The sequence below is a fragment of the Accipiter gentilis genome, chromosome 15 (genome assembly GCF_929443795.1).
Source record: "Accipiter gentilis chromosome 15, bAccGen1.1, whole genome shotgun sequence".
Classification (NCBI taxonomy): domain Eukaryota; kingdom Metazoa; phylum Chordata; class Aves; order Accipitriformes; family Accipitridae; genus Astur; species Astur gentilis.
In genome coordinates this window covers 7123098-7143884 of record NC_064894.1, presented here as the reverse complement: position 1 = coordinate 7143884, position 20787 = coordinate 7123098, and the positions used below count along the sequence as shown (strand labels likewise).

General features: G+C 37.8%; 1 protein-coding gene across 1 annotated transcript in view; it reads right to left on the bottom strand.

Moving 5' to 3' along the window:
* MYO6 (myosin VI) overlaps positions 1-20787 on the bottom strand; it is a 104034-nt gene that overhangs the window by 58841 nt on the left and 24406 nt on the right. Inside the window, exons 3-9 of the mRNA XM_049818018.1 lie at positions 16967-17036; positions 11923-11996; positions 9679-9808; positions 8567-8672; positions 6589-6644; positions 4236-4333; positions 2258-2422 (exon numbers count right to left, since the gene is read on the bottom strand). Of these exons, the coding sequence (XP_049673975.1) occupies positions 2258-2422; positions 4236-4333; positions 6589-6644; positions 8567-8672; positions 9679-9808; positions 11923-11996; positions 16967-17036 (699 nt within the window). The remainder of the gene's footprint in view (positions 1-2257; positions 2423-4235; positions 4334-6588; positions 6645-8566; positions 8673-9678; positions 9809-11922; positions 11997-16966; positions 17037-20787) is intronic.

Below are 20787 nucleotides of genomic sequence, written 5' to 3'. Positions count from 1 at the left end.
AAGGGAAATGGGGTTGGAGTCCTTCAGGCAAACAGAAAACAAAATAGAAAAAAATATTTTGACTGACACAAAAGGAAAGAAAGCAAAAGGAAACGTCACGTTATTTCTCAATCATTTCTGAAAACAATTCAATGAAATCTGAACATAGAGAAGGGCAGGAGAAAGAAGGAAAGCTGGTGGAAAAAGTTAACAGTTAAACTGAAGTAGTAAAACTGTTCGGTGGAAAAATGGGAGGAAAAGAATGCAAGAACATAATGGTAGGACAGAAAGCCAGCCTGTTTGTGGGATAGCTACTAGAAACATAACACAGAATCAGGGTTAATCAGGAGAAACCACATAAACTCAGAAAAGGGCAAAACCCCTAAAAATAAAGCATGGGGAGAAGAAGGGAAGGCAGTAAACAAATCAGAAGTCATAAAAACAGGCACACTGGATAGAATTAAAGGGCCTACACTATCCAATTGCTTGTATTCAACCATGACCTCTGCTTCACCCAAGGATTTTATGTTCCTTTGAGTTGGGATGACACAACTGTGTATGCTATTTACAAATATGGATGTACATTGCAGCATAACTCACTATCTCATTCTCCCTTCCTTTCCTAACAACTCCTACAATTCTCCTCTGCTTTCTCCCTGCCACTGAACATTAACCTAACATTTTTAAAGAAGTATGCACAATGATTCGAGTCTTATTTACCCTCTATTTATTTTAAGTTCACTTTCATTTAGGTATAGTTAGGAGTATTACACTCAGCACTGATTTGATGTGTATTTTATTGGCTTCTCCATTACTTGACTGACTGGACCAGTAACAGGTTGTGGAAAGATAGCCAAAACTCAGAAATAGTAAGTAGCCCTCAGGAAAGAATAAATCAGGTGAAGAAAAACCTAAGAGGGAGGATCATGTTTAATGAATAGAATTAATCTTGGCAGGAAGAGCTGAGCATGGGCTTCAGGTCAATCAGACATAAAAGGGGTACCTTTCACCTGAAAGGGACTGATGAGTCTTATCGTGTAACCTGGAGTGAACAAGAATGACAGAGGAGCATGATGAGAGGAACAGGAGAGACTCAAAACTGGAACAGTACAAATGAGTACGGTGTGATAGGAACAAGGTGCAACAGAGTAGAAAAGACAAGTGATGTGAAAACACGTGGACTGGAACAGAGAAGCACAATGTCCTGGTTTCGACTGGGATAGAGTTAATTGTCTTTCTAGTAGCTGGTATAGTGTTATGTTTTGGGTTCAGTATGAGAAGAATGGTGATAACACACTGATGTTTTCAGTTGTTGCTGAGTGGTGTTTACACTAAGTCAAGGATTTTTCAGCTCCTCATGCCCAGCCAGCAAGAAGGCTGGAGGGGCACAAGGAGTTGGGAGGGGACACAGCCAGGGCAGCTGACCCAAACTGGCCAAAGGGGTATTCCATACCATGTGACATGATGCCCAGTATATAAACTGGGGGGAGTTGGCCTGGGGGGGTGGCTTGGGAACTAACTGGGCACTGGTCAGTGGGTGGTGAGCAATTACATTGTGCATCACTTGTTTTGCATATGCCAATCCTTTTATTATTATTGTCATTTTATTATTGTTGATATTATCATTATTAGTTTCTTCCTTACTGTTCTATTAAACGGTTCTTATCTCAACCGAGTTTGATCATTTTCCTTCTGGTTCTCTCCCCCATCCCACTGGGTTGGGGGGAGTGAGTGAGCAGCTTCGTGGTGCTTAGTTGCTGGCCGGGGTTAAACCACAACACACAACCACCTTGTCACAGTGGTCTGATCCTCGGTGTGAAGCGTAAGGGAAGAATAATTTAAGAGAGAGAATCGTGGGACAAATCCTATGTCCTCCTAAACACATGGCTGGAATAGGAAGAAATAAATGCATTTTTCAGGACTTAAAAGATGAGTTACCCACAGAACAGTTAGACTACCACCAAGAAATTCACCCTTCACACCTCTAGAAGATCCCATAACAACATTGCTACCCGCTGCGTATGCAACAGGATTTTTTTGGAAAAAGCAAAGATTCCTCAATTTTAAGCCATAGAGAAAAAATACAGGAAATCTTCCAATAAGGAAAAATGACAGGCAGCTTTTTTTCAGATTCAAATAGATTTAACAAAAAAAATCTTCGGATTTTTGTAACAGGAAGGAGTCTGTCAAAGATAATAAATACAGATTTTAAGACCTATATGAAAAATCCATGTATGGCAATATGAGAAGCTTTACAAACACTGACTCTGATACTCACCCTGAAGTTTTCAGGAGAGCTTAGGTACAGTTTTTCTCTAATGTCTTCTGGAGCACCAGCACAAAGCCTGTAAAAGATATGGTAATTCCTCTCTTCTTTGCCTTGCACACAGATCCTAGATTTCTCCAGAAGGTAATGTGATACAAATCCACCAACCACCGAGTTCTAGGAGGAAAAAATATTTTTCTGATTATCTGAATATTTTTTGATTATTTGAGATTCAGAAGTTTCCAATTTACATTTGTCTGATCATGGCTCGCTTAACGGACACTGCTCCAAAGAAGGTTAAAATATATCTACACCTAACACATACTGAGCATAGAAAACAGTGCCTTTACCATAACTTCTCCCCTCAGCTCAGGTATTGCATATACACAGATTCCTCTTAAAAGAAGGGCCTGCTTCACCCCAACAAGCATAAATCCATGGTAGAATTCCAGTAGTTCCTGCAAGCATTGCTACAGCCATCCTTACACTTTTTGGATGGCAGTAAGTGCCATTACTGTGCTATTACAAGCTTCTCTAGTTGCATTTCACTGAGACTCTTGCAAAGGAGAAGGAAGGGTTAAAATTAAAGAATACATATTTGGGCAATATCTTAGGCAGACATTACAAGAAAACATTTTGTTTCAAACACTTCCACTTCTTTTGTGAGATGGAAGTCTGACAGGAATTTCGAAAGCCATTTGTTATCTAGCCTATAGTAAAATTCCCTGTGTCTAAACAAATCTTAATAGTAAGGAAATTCCTGAGCTTACGGCTCTTACAGCAAGTAAGGAGGGCTTACTGACTGACAAATGCAGTCATTCAGGAGGCCCCAGTCTGTACTTATATTTCTTCAAGAAATCAGACCTAATAAGGTCATCATGAAGTGAAGTCTTGTGAAATATATAGTCTTGTAAAAAAGGGGCTCAGGTAAACAGGCTGATCTTGCCCTGGAAAGCCAAAACAGGCTTTTAAGCAGTTTCTGAAGATACTTTGAGTGCTATTTGCTTCAGCTGAAGCAATTAATCTGAAACACCATTTAAGTGTTGACAGGTAAGTTGACAGGTCATGAATGCATCATTCCAAGTAGAAATTTGGGTCTTTTCCATAAGTTTATTAACATGAACTTGGCCAGCAGATAAAGTCCCTCTCCCTTAAAAGAATTTAGTTTTTTACTATCTAAACTATTAACCAAAGATCTGAAGTTTAGTTACAAAACCGAGGGATGAAAACTTAGGAAAAGACCACAAGCTCAAGACCAGATGATGTGCTTAAACTCTTCAGGAAGGAACAGCAAGAATTTGTTTCTTTATGTCCTCAATCAGAAAGATGAGGAGGCATGTACATAATCTCTACAAGAATCGTCGACGAAAGTCTTGAACTTGGACATGCTGGACAGCTATACAGTCATTCTTAATTGTGGAATGTGTGTATGCATACGCTATCCAAGCAAAACTACACCCAAACAAGGAACATTTTTCATAAGCTACACAGTGAATAGTACTTCTGAAAAAAAAAATTAAAAAAAATCCATGACTCCTGTCACATACATAATAGTAATGTGAGGTCCCCAAATTTTATACAAATACATAAAACCATCAATAATTCATTTAAAGTATTAAAATACATTTATATCTGTTTATATCTAATATGCAACTCATGCTTATTTGTACATTAAGGGAATGCATAAATACTTAAGAGCAAGTAAGTTATTCTTCAGACATGCCTTTTTTCAATGAAGGGAACAATTTTTATTCTTTTGTGCATGGAAGCAATTTTCCTACTGACTTGACCCACCATCTTCCAGCAGTGACACAGTAATGTGTGGCTTTGGTTCTCCTTTCCAGGTGATAGAATACAAATCATATCTGTAAAGCAGGACAGTAGCTATTTGGTGCAAGATAAATAAGTCTATTCAGCCTACTTACACTCTAGCACTACCATTTTATGGCAAAAAAATCAACACTGGTTATCTGTATCAAAATTCCAGTACCTTTTCATTGAAGTGAATTTCTACAAATTTCCCAAAACGACTGCTGTTGTTGTTGCGAACAGTCTTTGCATTTCCAAAGGCTTCTAATAGGGGATTTGCTGTTTAAAAAAATTAAAATTTTTAAAGTCTTAAAATTTGATCAATAAACTACCAAAAAGAAAGAGAGAACAAATACATACTAATTATTCAGTGAACTTATGGGGCATAAGGTTTGAAAATTAAAGGAAAAATATTAGCTATTAGGAACAATCAGTTTTGCAAATTGTACTGGATATACTGTGGTGGAACTTACAATGAAGTACTTAAATATCACGTAAGATTGCAAAGCATTTGAATAGATACTGTAAGAAATTCAGAGACAAGCACTGAAAATTATTCAGTGATATTCGTCCACAGCAAGTAGGTAAATAACTGATACATAAACTATATGATACAACACACAATTTGACACTTCCCAATGAGTTGTTACTCATAAAATCTAAACTACCCACTTATCCCACAGACAAAAGTGCCACTTAAATGTCATGCATGCAGCATGTTAGATTGATTAGGGAATTAAAAAAAATGTATTAGAAGAGTGTGTTGATTTCAAAAACAACTTAAAAATGCCCTTTCAAATTAGGTCAATTAAGTGATTGAGTGATTTTATTTTTTACCGGCTGCAGTTTTCAAGCGCCTTAAAGCCCATAAAGAAAGAGTGGCAGCAATCTAAAGCATGTACATATATATATCTCTCTCTCTCTCTCTCTACACATCATGCACACTTTAAGCAGTCTGAAAATGCCTAGTAGTTATAAAACACAAGGCCTCTGAAAGACTGCATTTACTAGCTCTGAAGATCAAACAAAAACAATTTACTGAATCACAGTAACAATAAAACACTGAAAATATGTGCAAGATCTTCTAAAGCTTTTAGCTAAAAAAATATGCATTGGAAACTAAGCGAGCAGAAACTCAGATTTAAACTCCACTGACAGCCACCTACAAATCTGGTCCTACAAAAATTAAAGAATGAGGGAATAACTACAATGATTGGATAAATTATAGATGATAATGCATGATTTAGTAGGACAACATCAGCATTACCTTCTCGGGTTTGGCTAGGTTTTCATTTTTTTAATACTTACAGCTTATGAAAATGCAAATCTGACTTTCAAAACTGACTTCTTAAGAGATCTTTGATAGCTATTCAGGTATTCTACATAATATTAACAGTTTTGAAGAAAATATTATGAATAAAAACAAATTGCAAGAGGTCTTTCAGATAGGTTAAAGGTTCCTCTAGTAATACATATGCTGTAAGCATGCTCATTAAAATTGTGCCTAAAAAACTTCAAAATTCATGCATCAGATGCTGGTTTAGATTAAAAACCCCAAGCTTTTCTAAGAATACCTACAAGTACCAATTAATTTTATGGCATACTGTGTCAGGCATTATCCAACTCCTGGCCACTTTCCGAGTTCCTTTAGCACACAGTGGATTTCACTAAGGAATTGGTTTAAGCAAACCTACAGCAACAAGAGATTAAAGCCTGCAGTAGTTCCAGTAGAATGATCCAGTGGCTTGAATTGGAAAACAGAAAATTTAAAGCAAAAGTAAAAATTCTTGGTTTAAGAAAAAGACAGAGAGTAACGAAATTCCAAAATAAATCTACTATATGCTATAGAAGACTAAAACTGATATATGAGGCATATTAGATTGGCTGAGGGTTGGGTTTTTTTGAGATATTTATATTTTCTCAAAAAGTTATTTTCTGTTCAATTAGCAAGTGCATGCAACATTAAAGAGGCTCAACTGGATGATCAACGCAGTCTGTTCTGAGTTTGGGAGCCTATTATAAAGATAGACACAATGAAAGCGTCAATCCTAATTATGTGCTTTCTGACAAAAAAGACCTAACAGAAAAATGACCCAGAAACTTAGTTTAAAATAACTTCCCTGCTTTACCTGACTTTCAGAACTTTATGGTGAGGAGGAGGGATTACTCTTTCCTGGTACAAACAGATAGTAATGAGAACATAACCTTGTCCTTGCAGATTTCATACAGCATAAAATCCAATCTTGGGTACACATGTGTGAAGTTCAACTCAAACACACACTGAAACATTTTCTAGATCAAGGACTGTGACACTATACTAAATAAAAATTAAGCGAATAACAAATAAAGATTATGTTTTCAGAATTTAAGATCAAGGTAAACTACCAGTAAATGATGCCCTAGGAAGTCTGATAGTATCTCCATCCTACCTTTTATTTACTTACTGTTGATTGACATATCAAAATTGAATAAATAAATACATAAATAAAAATTAAACCATCAGCATTTTAATTCAATTAAAGAAAATTCAATACCTTCTACAATTCTATCATCAATATCTTGGCCAGTGCCATAGGATTCTGTCAAATACCTGTAAAGCAAGATAAAAATATCGGTATCTTTCATGTGTCAGGTTGCCTCAATTCAACAGGATTTAGCATGCCTCTGTACCATACTTACTAACCATTTACTAAAGGGAAAGCATATTTCTTACAAGTTCCAAATACCTATATCTTTTAAAATAAATGCAGTTTGACTTTTCTTTTTTGTTAAAACAAAAATATTTTTGCAGACTTCAGATTTTTTTCAGTACTTCAAGACACGCTAGAAATTTCTTCTAGATGTATAGATGGAAATTATACTTTTATACAAATATAATGAAACTATTACTGTACTATCTGTATTTATTAATAACCTTAGTAAATGCATAAGGTTTCATATTTATTTCCTGAATTAAATAATGTTTCCATGCATACAGCTTCTGTGTTTGTAACTCTCAGTGTTAATAAAAATCCCACATGGAGACAGTGAGATAGGAAATTGCAGGTGCCTAATCAAGGTAAGATTCAACTTAGCAACTGAAGAAAGACTTTGAAAATAAATCTGTAACATACTGGCTCCTAAGTTGCAGCTTGCTTTTTGCTTTTTCTTTTTTTTTTTCCCCTGTGCACAGAGCATGCTTTCTGGAAATTCACAAGTAAATCTGGGCCAAGTTAAAAACAGTTCCTGAAAATGGGGCCTTCCAAAAATAATTTAGGGGCACTAAGAGAGCTGTATTAGTACCTTTTGCTTTCTGAGCACACAAAGGAAAAACCTTCCTGCTTTTAAAACTCAATGATGTTTTGTACACGGACTTCATGGGGGCGAGTGGTGGGGAGAAGTAGCAGCAGCGATCTTTGTCTGCCATGTAATCAGAACTTCCTTTGCCATGAAGCAGAAGAATAACCTCCTCTGAGAGCATTCCTCAGGAGATGTCCTCCCAGTGCCTGCCATCTTTTTTTACTCTTATCAGAATCAAAGTTAGGATGTCCCCTGTAAAAATCATTACCAGCATCTTGCAGTAATTCTTATAGCTATCTGTTAAAGGTTGCACAGGGGCAGAGAAGAGCAGTATGAAGGACAGACAGCTATGACAATTCTCATGGGATGTGGAAGATAATACCGCTGCTGTACATACATATTAAAGAATACATGATGTCAGGGAAAAGGGAATTAAAGATTTATACTGGGAAACAAGGACAAGGCAGGGAAGGGAGCATATTCACACTGCCTGCACCGTGCTTCCCTGGATAATCAGGCCATCTATGATATAGATGAATTTAACGGAGCAGTGCTTTCCAGTTACATTTGTTCCAGAGTGATATAAAGCTGCTAAAGTATGAAGCAAATATGGTCAAAAACATTCAAATCACATAAAAGGAAGCAAGGCTGATATATATCAGCAACATGACCTCCATGTAGTTTAATATGCTTGATTTAGTATTGGTCATACGTGAACATCAATAAATAAATAAAACCCATTATTCAATCTTATTCTATAAATTAGGGTAAGGTATATTACAGAATCTCTGCAGTGACCTCAAAGTCAAGAGTTAAAAAACCCTGGATGCTTAAGCAAACTAAAGAAACAAAGACAAGGAAAACACAGAAATGCACATTTATGGCAAAACCAACAGTGTCTTGCAAGACACAGTTAAAATGCCTAGTTACGTTTTTATCTACCACAATACCAGATGTGCAATACCATAATGACTGCATCATAAACCGTAACTACTACATGATGTCACTACAACCGAGTTAAGGTTTCTGTGAATATATAGCCATTTCCGTATGTTACCATGTCAGCATTTAAGTTTAACCCCATGAATTTCTTGTATTAATGTGTACGTAGAGGTATCTTACTGAATTGTGGCTTAAACCTACCGATTACTTTACAATTTGCTCTGACTGTATGTCAACCAAACGCATCAACACGAGAAATTCAATGAATAACTCTGGTCCAAAAGCACAAACCTCAAAACAAATTTAGTGTTTTCTGTCTTGCCAGCTCCTGATTCTCCAGAGACTATGATGGACTGACTCATCTTGAGCACTTTCATGTCACGGAATGCTTTATCAGCTTAAAAAGAAGAATATGGTAAACATAAGAAAAATTAATATTCAGGAGAGCTGGAAGTAGAAGTCAAGCTACAATACAAAAATTAAAATGTAACATTTTCAGGAATAAAAAAGTAAATCTTTACAATTGAGTGCATCACAACTTATTAAAGTCTGTTTCCCTTTAGATCATATTATAGTTGCTCACCCTCAAACACTGACATGTAAGAGCTTAAAGTCTTTGAAAACAAAGAGCTACTCAACTATATCCAGGACAAAATAAAACAAAACCCACCACCTAGAACTAAATCTCTTGAATTAAATATATTTACAAAATTGTAACCAATATTACTTTAATGTGTCCTTTAAAGGGAAACTTTCAGTTGCACTTTGTAGCATCTGAGACAAGGTAACTTGGAAAAACATGGGTAGTTTTCTTGTTATGCAAAAGGTACTAAAACCCCAGCTATTTATACTTTTGATTACAAAAAAAAATGCAACACGGTGAGAAGGCTTTTAACAAGTCAAATATTGATTTGTAGTTTCCAAATTTTTTTTTTCTTAAACAAAGTGACTGAAATCAGGTATATCCCATAAATAACATTTAAATGTACTTTCTGCCTGTAACACAAGCATATAAAAAGAAACAGTGCACATGATCTGGCAACGCAATAAAAGGCAAAAGAAATCACCACAGTGAAAGACAGTGCCAATCATAATTATGCCATTCTTCACTTTTAAAATCTGAACTTTTTTTTTTTTTTTAATGGTTGTAAATTATATTTAAACTGCTTAGACATAAAACAGTGGAGGTACAGAATAATAGCAACAGGGTTGCTAGGGTTGCTAATTTCCAAGTTCTCCAAACTGCGCATATCAAGGATGAGAGGATTTGCAATTTTAGCAATGAGTGGTTTTAATTTATAACAGTTAAAAGTAAATTAATTAGTTACAGGTGGCATTTTATGTGTAACTGCAAAGTATTTAATGTTTGTTTTGTAAAAGACAAATACAGACTCAATACATACCAATAGCAAAAACATGTGGTGGCAACGTTCCAAGTGATCTACCCTGGTACTTTTTAATAGTATCTGAAGAATAAAACTTAGGTATATCAAAATACGGATTCACTGCAATAAGAATGTTGGCTACATAGGTCTGTGAAAATAACAATTAACAGAAAACTATTAGCTGGTATCCAACCAAATCGTTAACAGCAATTTTGTATTACTATTGAAGACCATAGCCTAAGTATAACAATTACATTTACAGTTCTCTCCAGCTAATGCAGATACAAGAACGGATACATTTTCAGAGTTTCTCTAATTACCTTCTCAGGAATTCTATGAAAAAAAACTTCTCAGGAGAATTTCCTAACCACTGAGCTGTGGAGCATGTCCTGAATTTTACCTTTCTCCCAATCTCCTTTTAAATTATTTCCTATTGTCCGAGTTACTGGATCAAGGATGAGACACCACAACCTCCTCGTCAAAAGTGAATAAACTAAGCTCCTGGCTAGCATAATGCACTCTCCTCCAGTGAGGACGACAATTTTTCAGTATCTAATGGAAGCAACTCAGCAGGAAGGACTGACAGAATCCTGCCTGGAAATGCGCTCAAACCAGGCAATAAAAGCATTCAGCTGAGAGAAATTAGCTATGGCTGCTTCCACAGTGAGAAATACAGAACTCAAGTGTACTCTCACAGAGAAGGAATTTGAGAAGAATCTCAAACCCAGACTGCTTTTTACCTTTCCATAGGATAAGGAAGACTGAAGATAAGTTTTTTAAGGTTTCTGAAAAAAAAAAAAAACCCTTTCATAGCTTGGTTATAATGGCCAGATTACATGCAAGGAAGAACAGATGCCTGAATCACAGAAAAAAAGATTTTCAGGAAAAGGTCTGAAGAAAAGCAGATAAACCTTCAGCTTGAAATGCTTGTTGTTACTAAGCATATACCTAGACAATGGAAATTTGGACACTATCATGGTATGTTGATAGAAGGCTGGATCACACAAAATATATGAATTTTTTTAGATGTTTCTATTTTCAGCACTTATTTCACTGAAGGAAAACATATGCACAGAATTCTTCAAGAGCTGCAAGTACTAACGTTAGTTTTAGTGACAAGACAAATACTGTTAACTAGCATTAAACAAAAAGCAAAAAGAATTTGTTGGTTCAAAACGTATTGTAAAGTTACAAGGGAAAGGTAGTTAAAATATAAATCAAACTTTCCTCACCCCTCCCCTCCCCCCTGAAAATACACCTGCTTAAGACAACATATTAGTAGTATTTGTTTAAAATAAAGAAAGGCTTTATGAAGCTAAATACTACCCTACCTCATAACCAGTTCAGTTTTAGAATTTTACTTCCTTTGAGGGTTTTTTTGCTTGCTTTTTTTTTTAAATTATTTTTCCAGAACAGTGTTCAAATGGCCGGGTTTTTTTATTTATTTATTTTAAAGCTGGTGTTTGTTCTTGAGCCATAAAGAATTTATAGCTAGTAAAATTAACTGCAACAAAGGAAAACAACTCTACTTTCTTTATGTATATATACATATATATAAAGGGTTTAACTCTAATTCAATTAATTTTAGAACAGTATGCTAGCACAAAAGTTGATTATTTTTACACAGACACTTAGAAAATATGTAGAACTGTTTCATATTATCACTAGCCAGCTTTCTATTAGGAAAAAAAAAAAAAAAAGGAAGAAAGAAACTCTTATCTTTCTACTATTTCACAGCTGTCAGTGTCCAGGCAGATGGCAAGGACAAAATGTAATTTAGTCAGAATTCATTAACTACAATTAGGCAATTTGATAGCAATATAAAAGATTAAGATGGACATCTGAGCTAGGAGGTGTCAAAGACGGCACCTGTTTGCTTCGTTCAAAAATAATGAAGAAAGAAAACCATCTTTGTTAACAGGTACTCTACTGGCAAACTAAGTTACCTGAAGGAACAGACCTTTGTGATACAATGTTGTGCTATGGTTGCACATGAACAGTCACGTAGAGAAAAATCTACTGCTCTGCCTGGTAGAAATCAGCTAATATTAATGTGATTAATGTGATTCAGATCTCAAACAAGGTATAAGATGGAAAAAAATAAAAATAAAAAAAGGCAGCCTAAAAGCTCCTAACCTTGCAATGTTACCACTTCTGTTTAGTTTCTGTTATAGGAATAAACAGAATTGGAAACGCTTATTTTGTTGATTATTTGAAAGGACATCTATCATTAGACTGGTTGTTATGACATGTAATACTTACATAAATTCTGTCCTTACTGTACCGAACTTTGATATTGTGAAGAAGAGTGGCCTCATTTAAATACATAAGGGAACCTGCAAGTAAAAGACAATTGTATACCATTAAGAGCTCAGGACTACTTTCCTGTACAGCTGAAAAACTAAATCTTAGGAGTAAGGAGAATTTTACTTCCCCTCTCTTTCCTTACAGTTTAATCCTATCAATCATTTCTTTATACTGTGTTGAGGCATAACTGCTGACTCAATATATGCTTTAAAAACCATAGAACTGCTCTTTACTATACAACTGGAGTTACAGGAAGTTGCTCAACAAAGCGTCAGACTCCAGGAGTCTCAACACAGGCTCTGCTCAGCATAAGCTCCCTTTTACCAGCCTCAGACAAACACGGTGTATCTCCAACCATGCCGGCCTGCAAGCACAGAAACTGGTGCCTACCAAAATCGCCAACTCTTTCCTTCCTTCCAGCTCCCCTCTCCAATCTCGGCCACAGTATCCCCAGGGTAATGCCAACTAACTGATGTTTAGAATAACTGCTGGCTCCTGGTGATTTTTAGATGTTTATATTCACCGATTCAATTGAGAAATACTGTCTAGAGGCGGCAGCAGGCATCATTGCAACACTAGGCACCAACGCAGCCTTTTGTATTTCAATTCTGAATTTTGTTGCTACTAGGCCTCCTCAAGGAAACTGTTAGGGGAAAAAGAAAACATTAACATGTCAATACCTAGCTTTATTTTTCTCCTTAGCTCGTTAATATAAAATAACCAACCAACTCTGCTGAAATGTTACAAAGTGGCCGCTGAAGGCAGCGAGCAGGCACCCACAGAAAGCTTCAGGCCATATGGGTTCACATTCTGGCAAAGCCGGTCCTTATTTTCAGCTATAAAGCACTGGAAAGTCTTAGCAGCCTTAATTACAGAGGCCATTACCAGTTCCCATTGTAACAATATTAAAAACATCATCCCTAAACCAACTGAGGGCACTACTCACTACACAGTCTGCATTTTCAAATATGCCCAATCCTCTTTTTCACACCACTTAAAATTCAAATGCACAACACCATTTTGTCTAGTTACAACTGACTGACTACCATACTGGTAAACCTTACCGTATTAGCACCACTTAAAAAGTTGTATACATCTGACTACTGTTGATGGAGTAAGCACTGTGCCTGTAATTGTAACTGCCACCCCGCACCTCGCGCGAGGGCCACATATGTACCTCTCATCTATAATGACCAACAAAGCTGTTTCTCAGCTTGAACCAAGTTGAACCGATGCCCTTTCTTGAGGGCTCCAGCAGAGAAAAATGCATTCCAACTTATTTACACAAATGTGCAAGAAGGGCTGCCGGTTCTTACAACCTGAAGTCAACCTGCTCAGCCACCTTGCCCTGCAAGGACGCCTGAAGCTCAGCAAGCAGCTCTTAACATCTCTTTCAATGCTCCTCCTGCTGAACCAAAAGATACTGGCGAAGGATAACGCAAGCTTCTCAATAGCATCTGTGTTTTCGTTTCCAATCTCGTTTGGAATCTCGTCTTTCGTTTACCCTTCCTTCCACAGCGGACTGAGGAGTGGCTCGTGCCTCCCACCACCTATACCAGCTCAGCCTGAAGCAAAGGCAGGTTCAGCAGCCATTTCCAGCCTCCCTCTGGCTTGCGTAGCTTCACTGAACAACAGCCCTTCCTTCCATTACATGACTAAATACAGCTTTGCTTCAAACGGTTGGCATCGTTCACGCTTCTCAAAGGACCCTGCAACTTCTGGGTTGCTTAGAAGAAACCATCCTCCTCCGCAAAATCCCTTGCGCGCACATCCCCGTGCTGGCAAGGGCACACGAGGCGTGCTTCAGCTTTACGCAAAGGAAAATCTCCCTTCGGATCACAACGGCCTTGAAATCGGGCCTGCGCACGATACCGCCGTGAAGCAGCAGGCTGGTCCCAACCACCACGGCCTCTCCCCGGCCGCCCCAGCAGAGCTACGTAACAGCACGGCCGCCATTACATGAGGCAATGGCGGGCAGGCAGCTGGCGCCGCGGGCCTTCTCCTGCTCCCCTCCACAGGCTCACCCAGGCCGCTCCGCGCGGCCCAGAAAATGGCGCCGGGACCACAAACCGCAGGTCTGCCTCCACAGACCTCTTTCCACCTTCGCCTTTTTTTAACATGGTCGTCCCAAGACAAAGAGACATGACGAGGAAATGGGCCACAAGCAGAAACTCCTGCTTGCTCTAATCAAAGTTTAAAATCTCCTTCTCCCCCTGTGTATGCTTGGGGGGGGGGGGGGGTTGGGGGGGGTAGGGTGTTAACTTTTGAAGTTTGCTGATTTTTTTTTAAGTCATTTGGATTCTCAGTACTGAGTTCAAAAACTACTACATAGTAACTGTCTACATACACTTAAAGAAATGATCCTCCCCCTTGACTATCTTCATAAGAACCTCTCGGGGTTTGCGTTATGTTTTAAAGGAAACAGTCATCGGTTAATCATCCTAATAAAGACTTGGTAAAGTCTAAACAACAAAGGACCCCAGATCTCAGTGCATCCCCAGTAGTCTCTTAGCAAGTCCTTGTTAAAGCAGTTACACCTGCGTAATGGGAGCTTGCTCCCCGAGGGAACGTCGAAGCCTTCACTCAAGACATGCAAACTAAGGCTTATGTCAGCAACTTCGAAATGCATCTCTTTTAGAATAAATCCTTTAAAAGAAGCATCCATTTCCAGAGGCAAAGGAAGTCACCAGAGAGAATTCTGAATATTCACATGGCTCATGCCTAAATATAACCACTGTACGTATCTATATGCATTTAATAGTCCATATGTTTACTTATACACACACACAAAGTTCACAGAAGTGAAGTCAGGTACCAAAAGCTAGGATATACCAACGTCAAATTTACTCACACTGGCTCTCCTGTGCACACAATGAAGCAGGGTTTGTATGGAAAATAATTTTATCATGTAATTGCAAGGGTCTGCATCTGTAGAACTGTTTTTTTTTAAGATTCTTATCTGATAACCTGCCTCCCTTCTTTTTTGAAAAATTGTTTCACCACAGAAATTTAAAAAAAAAAAAAAAAAAAAAAAATCTTTTTCTTGGCCATAAAAAAAATACGAATTCCACATATGGTGACAACGCCCCCAAAACTGAGCGGGGTTCAGTGGGGGCAGAAGAAGAGTGTGAATCACAAAAAAAAAAAAAAAAAAAAAAAAAAAAAGTAAATGCTTTGTCTCTGTACTGTTTGCAATATTTACTGAAAATTCACATTTGAGGAAGGGCTAGATTCTCAAAAAGGTGTCTCTTGCAGCTAGTGCATTTGGAATATGGAAGACTAAGGGTGCAAAAAGCAATATTCAGCAAATTGCTTCCTAGACGGGAGTTAATCACTAAAGCATACGTTGGAATAGTAAGTGTATTATTAACTAGTTTTTCAGGATTTTTCAGAACAATATTATAAGGTGAGACTGAAAGCACTCAGTATTTTATAAAGTTTCTTCTTAAATGTCAATGATGCTCAGCACAAATGCTCTCTGACAGAGAGGGAAAATTAACTTGGGTTTCACACATCCTGGAGATAAATCTCAGCTAGAAAACAGCTAGACTACATTAGAAAAGTCTCAAAATAATGTTTAATACAGAAAGGATTACCGGACAAAGCATTTTTAAGCTTTATATTTTACTCAGTAAGTGAAAGAAGACATTCTCTCTGACGAGAAGACTGATTTAACTTAATTGAATAGTACTTTGCTGGAATCTTAAATAATTTCTATAATCTTATTCCAAATTTCAGTCCCCTGACTAGGACACTGAGGTGCCTGGACATCTCAGTAAAATCACTGTGGCAGATGCACAGATTAAATGCATTTCCCTAACGATCCTGATGTGCAGACAATACAGATACCAGCTTTGAAAAGTTTCAACCCACATAATGTTTGCAAAAACACAAGCAACTGGAAACAAGGCTACCAGCTTGGCTCCACCTGGAATGACACTGCACCATCTAAGTCAGATCATAAACCTCAGGTTTCACCTTCTTGTTCCTTATGGAGCAGCTGTAACAGCTGTATTTCCTGTCACGGGATATAAATACTAACCCCTATTCCAAAACAGGAATCACCTAAACAACTTTCAAAGTCCCAGCCTCTATTTTAAACAAAGAACAATAGAAGATACTTTTGCCGACCATTTACAAAGTTAACAGTATTTTCACCAGCCAGTAAACACCACAGGAAATGTGTAAAAGAATTGCCTTCATCGGGTTTTCAAGACAGGAGAGTCTGCGATTTGCTCACACAGAGCAAGGGCAGCGAAGTGTTTCTTTAAAATCTGATGCTAGTACCTGCTCATCTTTCTCGGTAGTGTCTCCCCTCTCCCCAGATTTGAATACTGTATTTGATTCTACACATCTAACTATAAAATTTTTAACAAAATAAAAGCTCTGCAGATCAACACTAAAGTTTATTACACAAGTTCACCTCAAAACTCCTTCTCCAGCAGGACTCCTGTATCCAATTCACTGTAACCTATTTCCTTTTCCAGTGGCCTCAATGGGTCCAGATTCCCATTTCCAGTTTTAGCAAGGTTATCTTAAAATTTATTTTCAATTACCTGCACTTCCACAGGAATGCTATCTAAGAAATGGGTTACATGCAGGATAATGCTGTACAATACGGATGCTGCTAAAGCAACTAATTCTTTTGCTGCACTCTAAAAGATATAGTTAACCCCCATAATGCTGAATGCAGTTGATCCTGATGCAGTTAGGTGACATTCAATATATATCTGAAGTCAAGTAACAGTTGCGTGTGGGAATAAGGTAACTATGAGGTCCTCTGAAGTGTTCAACTGAAAACTAAAAAAACACAATAAATTATATTTAAAATGGGCTTACTTTAAGAAGTACTAGGACTAGTAGAGGTCATACATAAATTCAGGCAAAGAAGCAAAACAAAGAGTAAAAGGAAGAAACAGGAAGCTTGTAAGGAAACAAAATTCTCTTCTATGCAGATTTTTCTTCAAATACGTAGTTTATTTTAAAATTTGTAACTTACAATTATCTTCTACATCCTTTTTGCTGTCCTCTTCCGCAGGAAACACTTGATTGATAGCAGCCTGAAAAGTCTGTTAGATGAAAAATATTAACATTGTCAGAATTCCATAAAAATAGAAATATAGTTCAAAGATGTTTGATTCAATGATACAAGCGAGTGCGCTGTAATTGTGCGTGGTTTAAAATGAAGTTGCCAGCTTTATACTTCAGCACTGGAAATTTTACTGAGTTAATAGGTGCACACAGGAGCTGCTACATTTACATTACTACGCTACATTATAAAAATGCAGTCACTGTAATATATATTTTATTGCAAGAATATTTGATGCTCATTTCCAAAAATGCTTGTAATATTGTAATATTGTGTAATATAAAAAATAAGGATAAAAAAAAGTACTACAGAGGGAACAGCATTGTAAAGGACACACGACTTCCTCAGTTTTGCAAAGAAGCACAAAGAATAAAACCCAAATCATTAGTTCAGCTAAAGGACTGTGCTATCATTATCATACACTGTTTTAAAACATTCCTACTTCAACCATAAATGTTCAATACATACTATCCTCTGTATCCCCAAATACTGTAGCTTTAGTTGTTGCTTGGGTTTTTTTCTTCAGTAAATCAATACTAAAGTAAAACAAGACCTTCCTTCAACACTTGTATTCCAGTTATACAAAACAGCCATTTATCAAGTGCTCACTCCAACTGGAAAAATCCATAATAAAAGCAACTTTGTTTCTTCCTTATTCTCCAGAAATCATAACTTATATTGTTGTAAAAAGGAAAGGAAAACATCCTAGCGCACACACATTACAGCATCTGCACAAAAATACCTATTGTAAGGGTAGGTTTTTAATTATACTTTTTTGTTTACCGTAGTAATAGCTTGTTTGAGCTACCTATGAATGAACAAAAACCCTCTTGTACCAATTAAACACGATAGCTACCATGCTGCTGCAGGCACAGTCTCCTTTTCCCCATGGAAATGGAGACAAGAAGTCCAGTCCAAAATTTGAAAAGGCAACCAACCAGATCTAAAGACTGACCTTAATAAACAAACACATTTGCTTGTTTAACATTGTACTCAGCAAGACAGTCCCACGAAAAACACCTCACATGGAAGTTTAGGAGAAATACAGCAACTTGCTTCATCTTTGCTTCAGTACAACAGACACAATATGTGAGCTCTTGCAGCTTACACCATCACAAACAGCCACAAATTCCAACTCCCTTCGAAGTGGGAAGGGTTAAAAATGTTGGAGCAGAACTAATTACCGCCAGTCAGAAAACAGTAAGTCTATATGATAACTTTGTAGGGAAGGGATATCAAAGTATGCAATTTGTAGTCATAATAAATTATACTTTGTCATCCCCTTATCAGGATCTAATGGAGAACAATATGCAAAAGAAGCTTTCCTAAGGGATACAGAACTGCTCGATGACGGAACATCTGAATGTCCATCAGACCAACTTCCTCCAAAATATCCTTTATGGAAGTTTGGTGGAGCTGTGGAGGACCTGAACATCTTTACCTACCTCAGAAAGTTGCCAGCTGCTATTCAGAGTTTTAGCAGGGCAGAGATTCCCCCTCCTTTACTCCCCCTCACAATATTGCAATTAGAACATATTATCCTAATAATTTCCTCTGCAAGTCTATCAGTGATAAAAGTATATCTTGTTGGGTAAAGATATATTTGAAAACAACAGTTTCCCATGTAATCTGTTCACTGTACATGAAACTGTACATGAAACAGTGGAAAAGTTTAAAAAGAGCATGACTGGCTTCACGAAAACATCTAACTTTACTTCTTGTTCTTGTCTGCTGATGTGTAACCCAAGTTTAGCTGCTAGCAAGGACAGAATTTTTTTCACAGGAGATAATGAATGTGATACCAGGCTATTTTGTAACTCTTCATAGATCTCTCTGATACTTTAATGTTTCATGGGTCTAAAGCCAGCCATACCAGACCTATCCCAGAAGAGAAAGATGGGGCTTTTTCAATGTCCTCACCACTCAGCATTCTGATCCAAGATAAATTTCAATGAAAAAAAATAATGAGAACTCATGCTGTATTATATCCTCCATTTTTTCACTCAATATGAATTGTGAATTAATTTCTAGAATATTTCAGAAGTGATAAAACAAACAAGCAATGTCAAGAAGGCTTATCTGAAAGCTGCTGGTTTTCTGCTGGACTTTTTTAGATCAGAATATGAAGCCTAGCTTCAACTATGACAACAAAGAATTTCACTCCTGTATGTCACAGTTGGACTACTGCTTTATGTAAGGTGATTACTTGTTACGTAGGTAAGTGCGTTAGTTAGATGTGCAGAGCTCCGAGTATTGCCAGTTACTGTTAAAATCCAGTATATTAAATAGGAAAATGGGCAAGGTATCCCAGGTCTATCAATAAAAAAATACCCAAAGAAATTCTTTACTATGTTGTCCCATATTTTTTTTTTAAACATTTATTTTAAGGAGAAAACACAGGCATTTGGTGGAAGACTTGTGCATTAAAACAAACTTGTTCTAAGAAAATGGAAAGGATATTAACCTTACGAGACACTAAAGTGGTCTCAGGAGGCAAAACAGAAGGTTTAGGTTTTTTTGCAGAGGTTTTTTTTTCGTCTTTGTAATGAAGCAGGCCTTGAAATCCAATGGCAATCTTAACTATTCTCCCAGAAACTAGATGAGTGAAAAAAGATATCTTTCCATTCAAGCAGGATCTTCTTTCTACCATGTAATCCAATATGTGTAACAATGCCTTCCAGATACAGACAGGACACTACTCTCAGCCATATTTCACAAACCAACCTAAAGCAGTACAAACGGTGCGTAAGACAGACAAGAACATGTCTCATTCGCACAAGCAAGCTGCGCTCACTGCTAAAAAAAAAAAAACACCCTTAGCTTGAAACACTGAACTTTGGACATTCTGATCCTTACTTTCAAAGTACGTTTATTCATTTATACTTAGCCCAGGAAAATACCTTTCTGGTTATTCACAGCATACCAGAGCAGGTGCCCCATAAAGCCCTCCATGACCCTTCAGAACTGGCGCAGAGCCATCAGGTGCCTCTCAGCTGAGGGCAGGAGGGGTGTCAGCGCCCGCCTGCAGCACGCTGCTGATGCTCTAGGAAATTCCTGACCCCCACTCCTCAGTGCCACAAGGATCCCGAGGATCCCGGGATGGCAGCTCATGGTGCAAGTCCCCCTGAGGCATTGCTCCCTGATCACTTTACTTAGATTTGCTACCTTCAGGAAAAGAGTAAATTCCCCATTTGGCAACTGCACTGTCATCTGCCTCCTCCCTGTTACAGCATTAAGCAACACAATAAAATAAAAATATGTGCAACACGATCTGTGGTTAGGGTTCCCAGTAAGTTCAGAAAAGTACACTCCAAGTGTAAACGCAATACTAGTTTTGCTTAACACCTGGCTGCCTTTCTACCCACCTCCGTCCTTGTACACCAGCGTGCAACTGCTGGTGGGACGCACGCCAGGGCTGCGAGCCCCGGCACCCTGGTCCGGTTCGGAGCCCATTCTCAGGGCAGCGCTCCAGCCCTAGGTGGGACCACGCTCATTAGCAAACCACTCTCCGGTTTCTCCATTTTCTTTCCAGTCGGGGCATTTATCAGCCTTTCAAGCTGATGATCTAGTTTTCAGGGAGTAGCTCCCATCGTGCAACACGTGCATCCTCTGTTCCGATAACGTGCTCCTGCAGCTTGGATCACTCTTCTTTGTATAGCCCAGGCTGGGTGACTCAGATCCCCACCTCTCTTTAGACACCCAGCCTCTGCGCAGAAATGTAAATGCTGCTG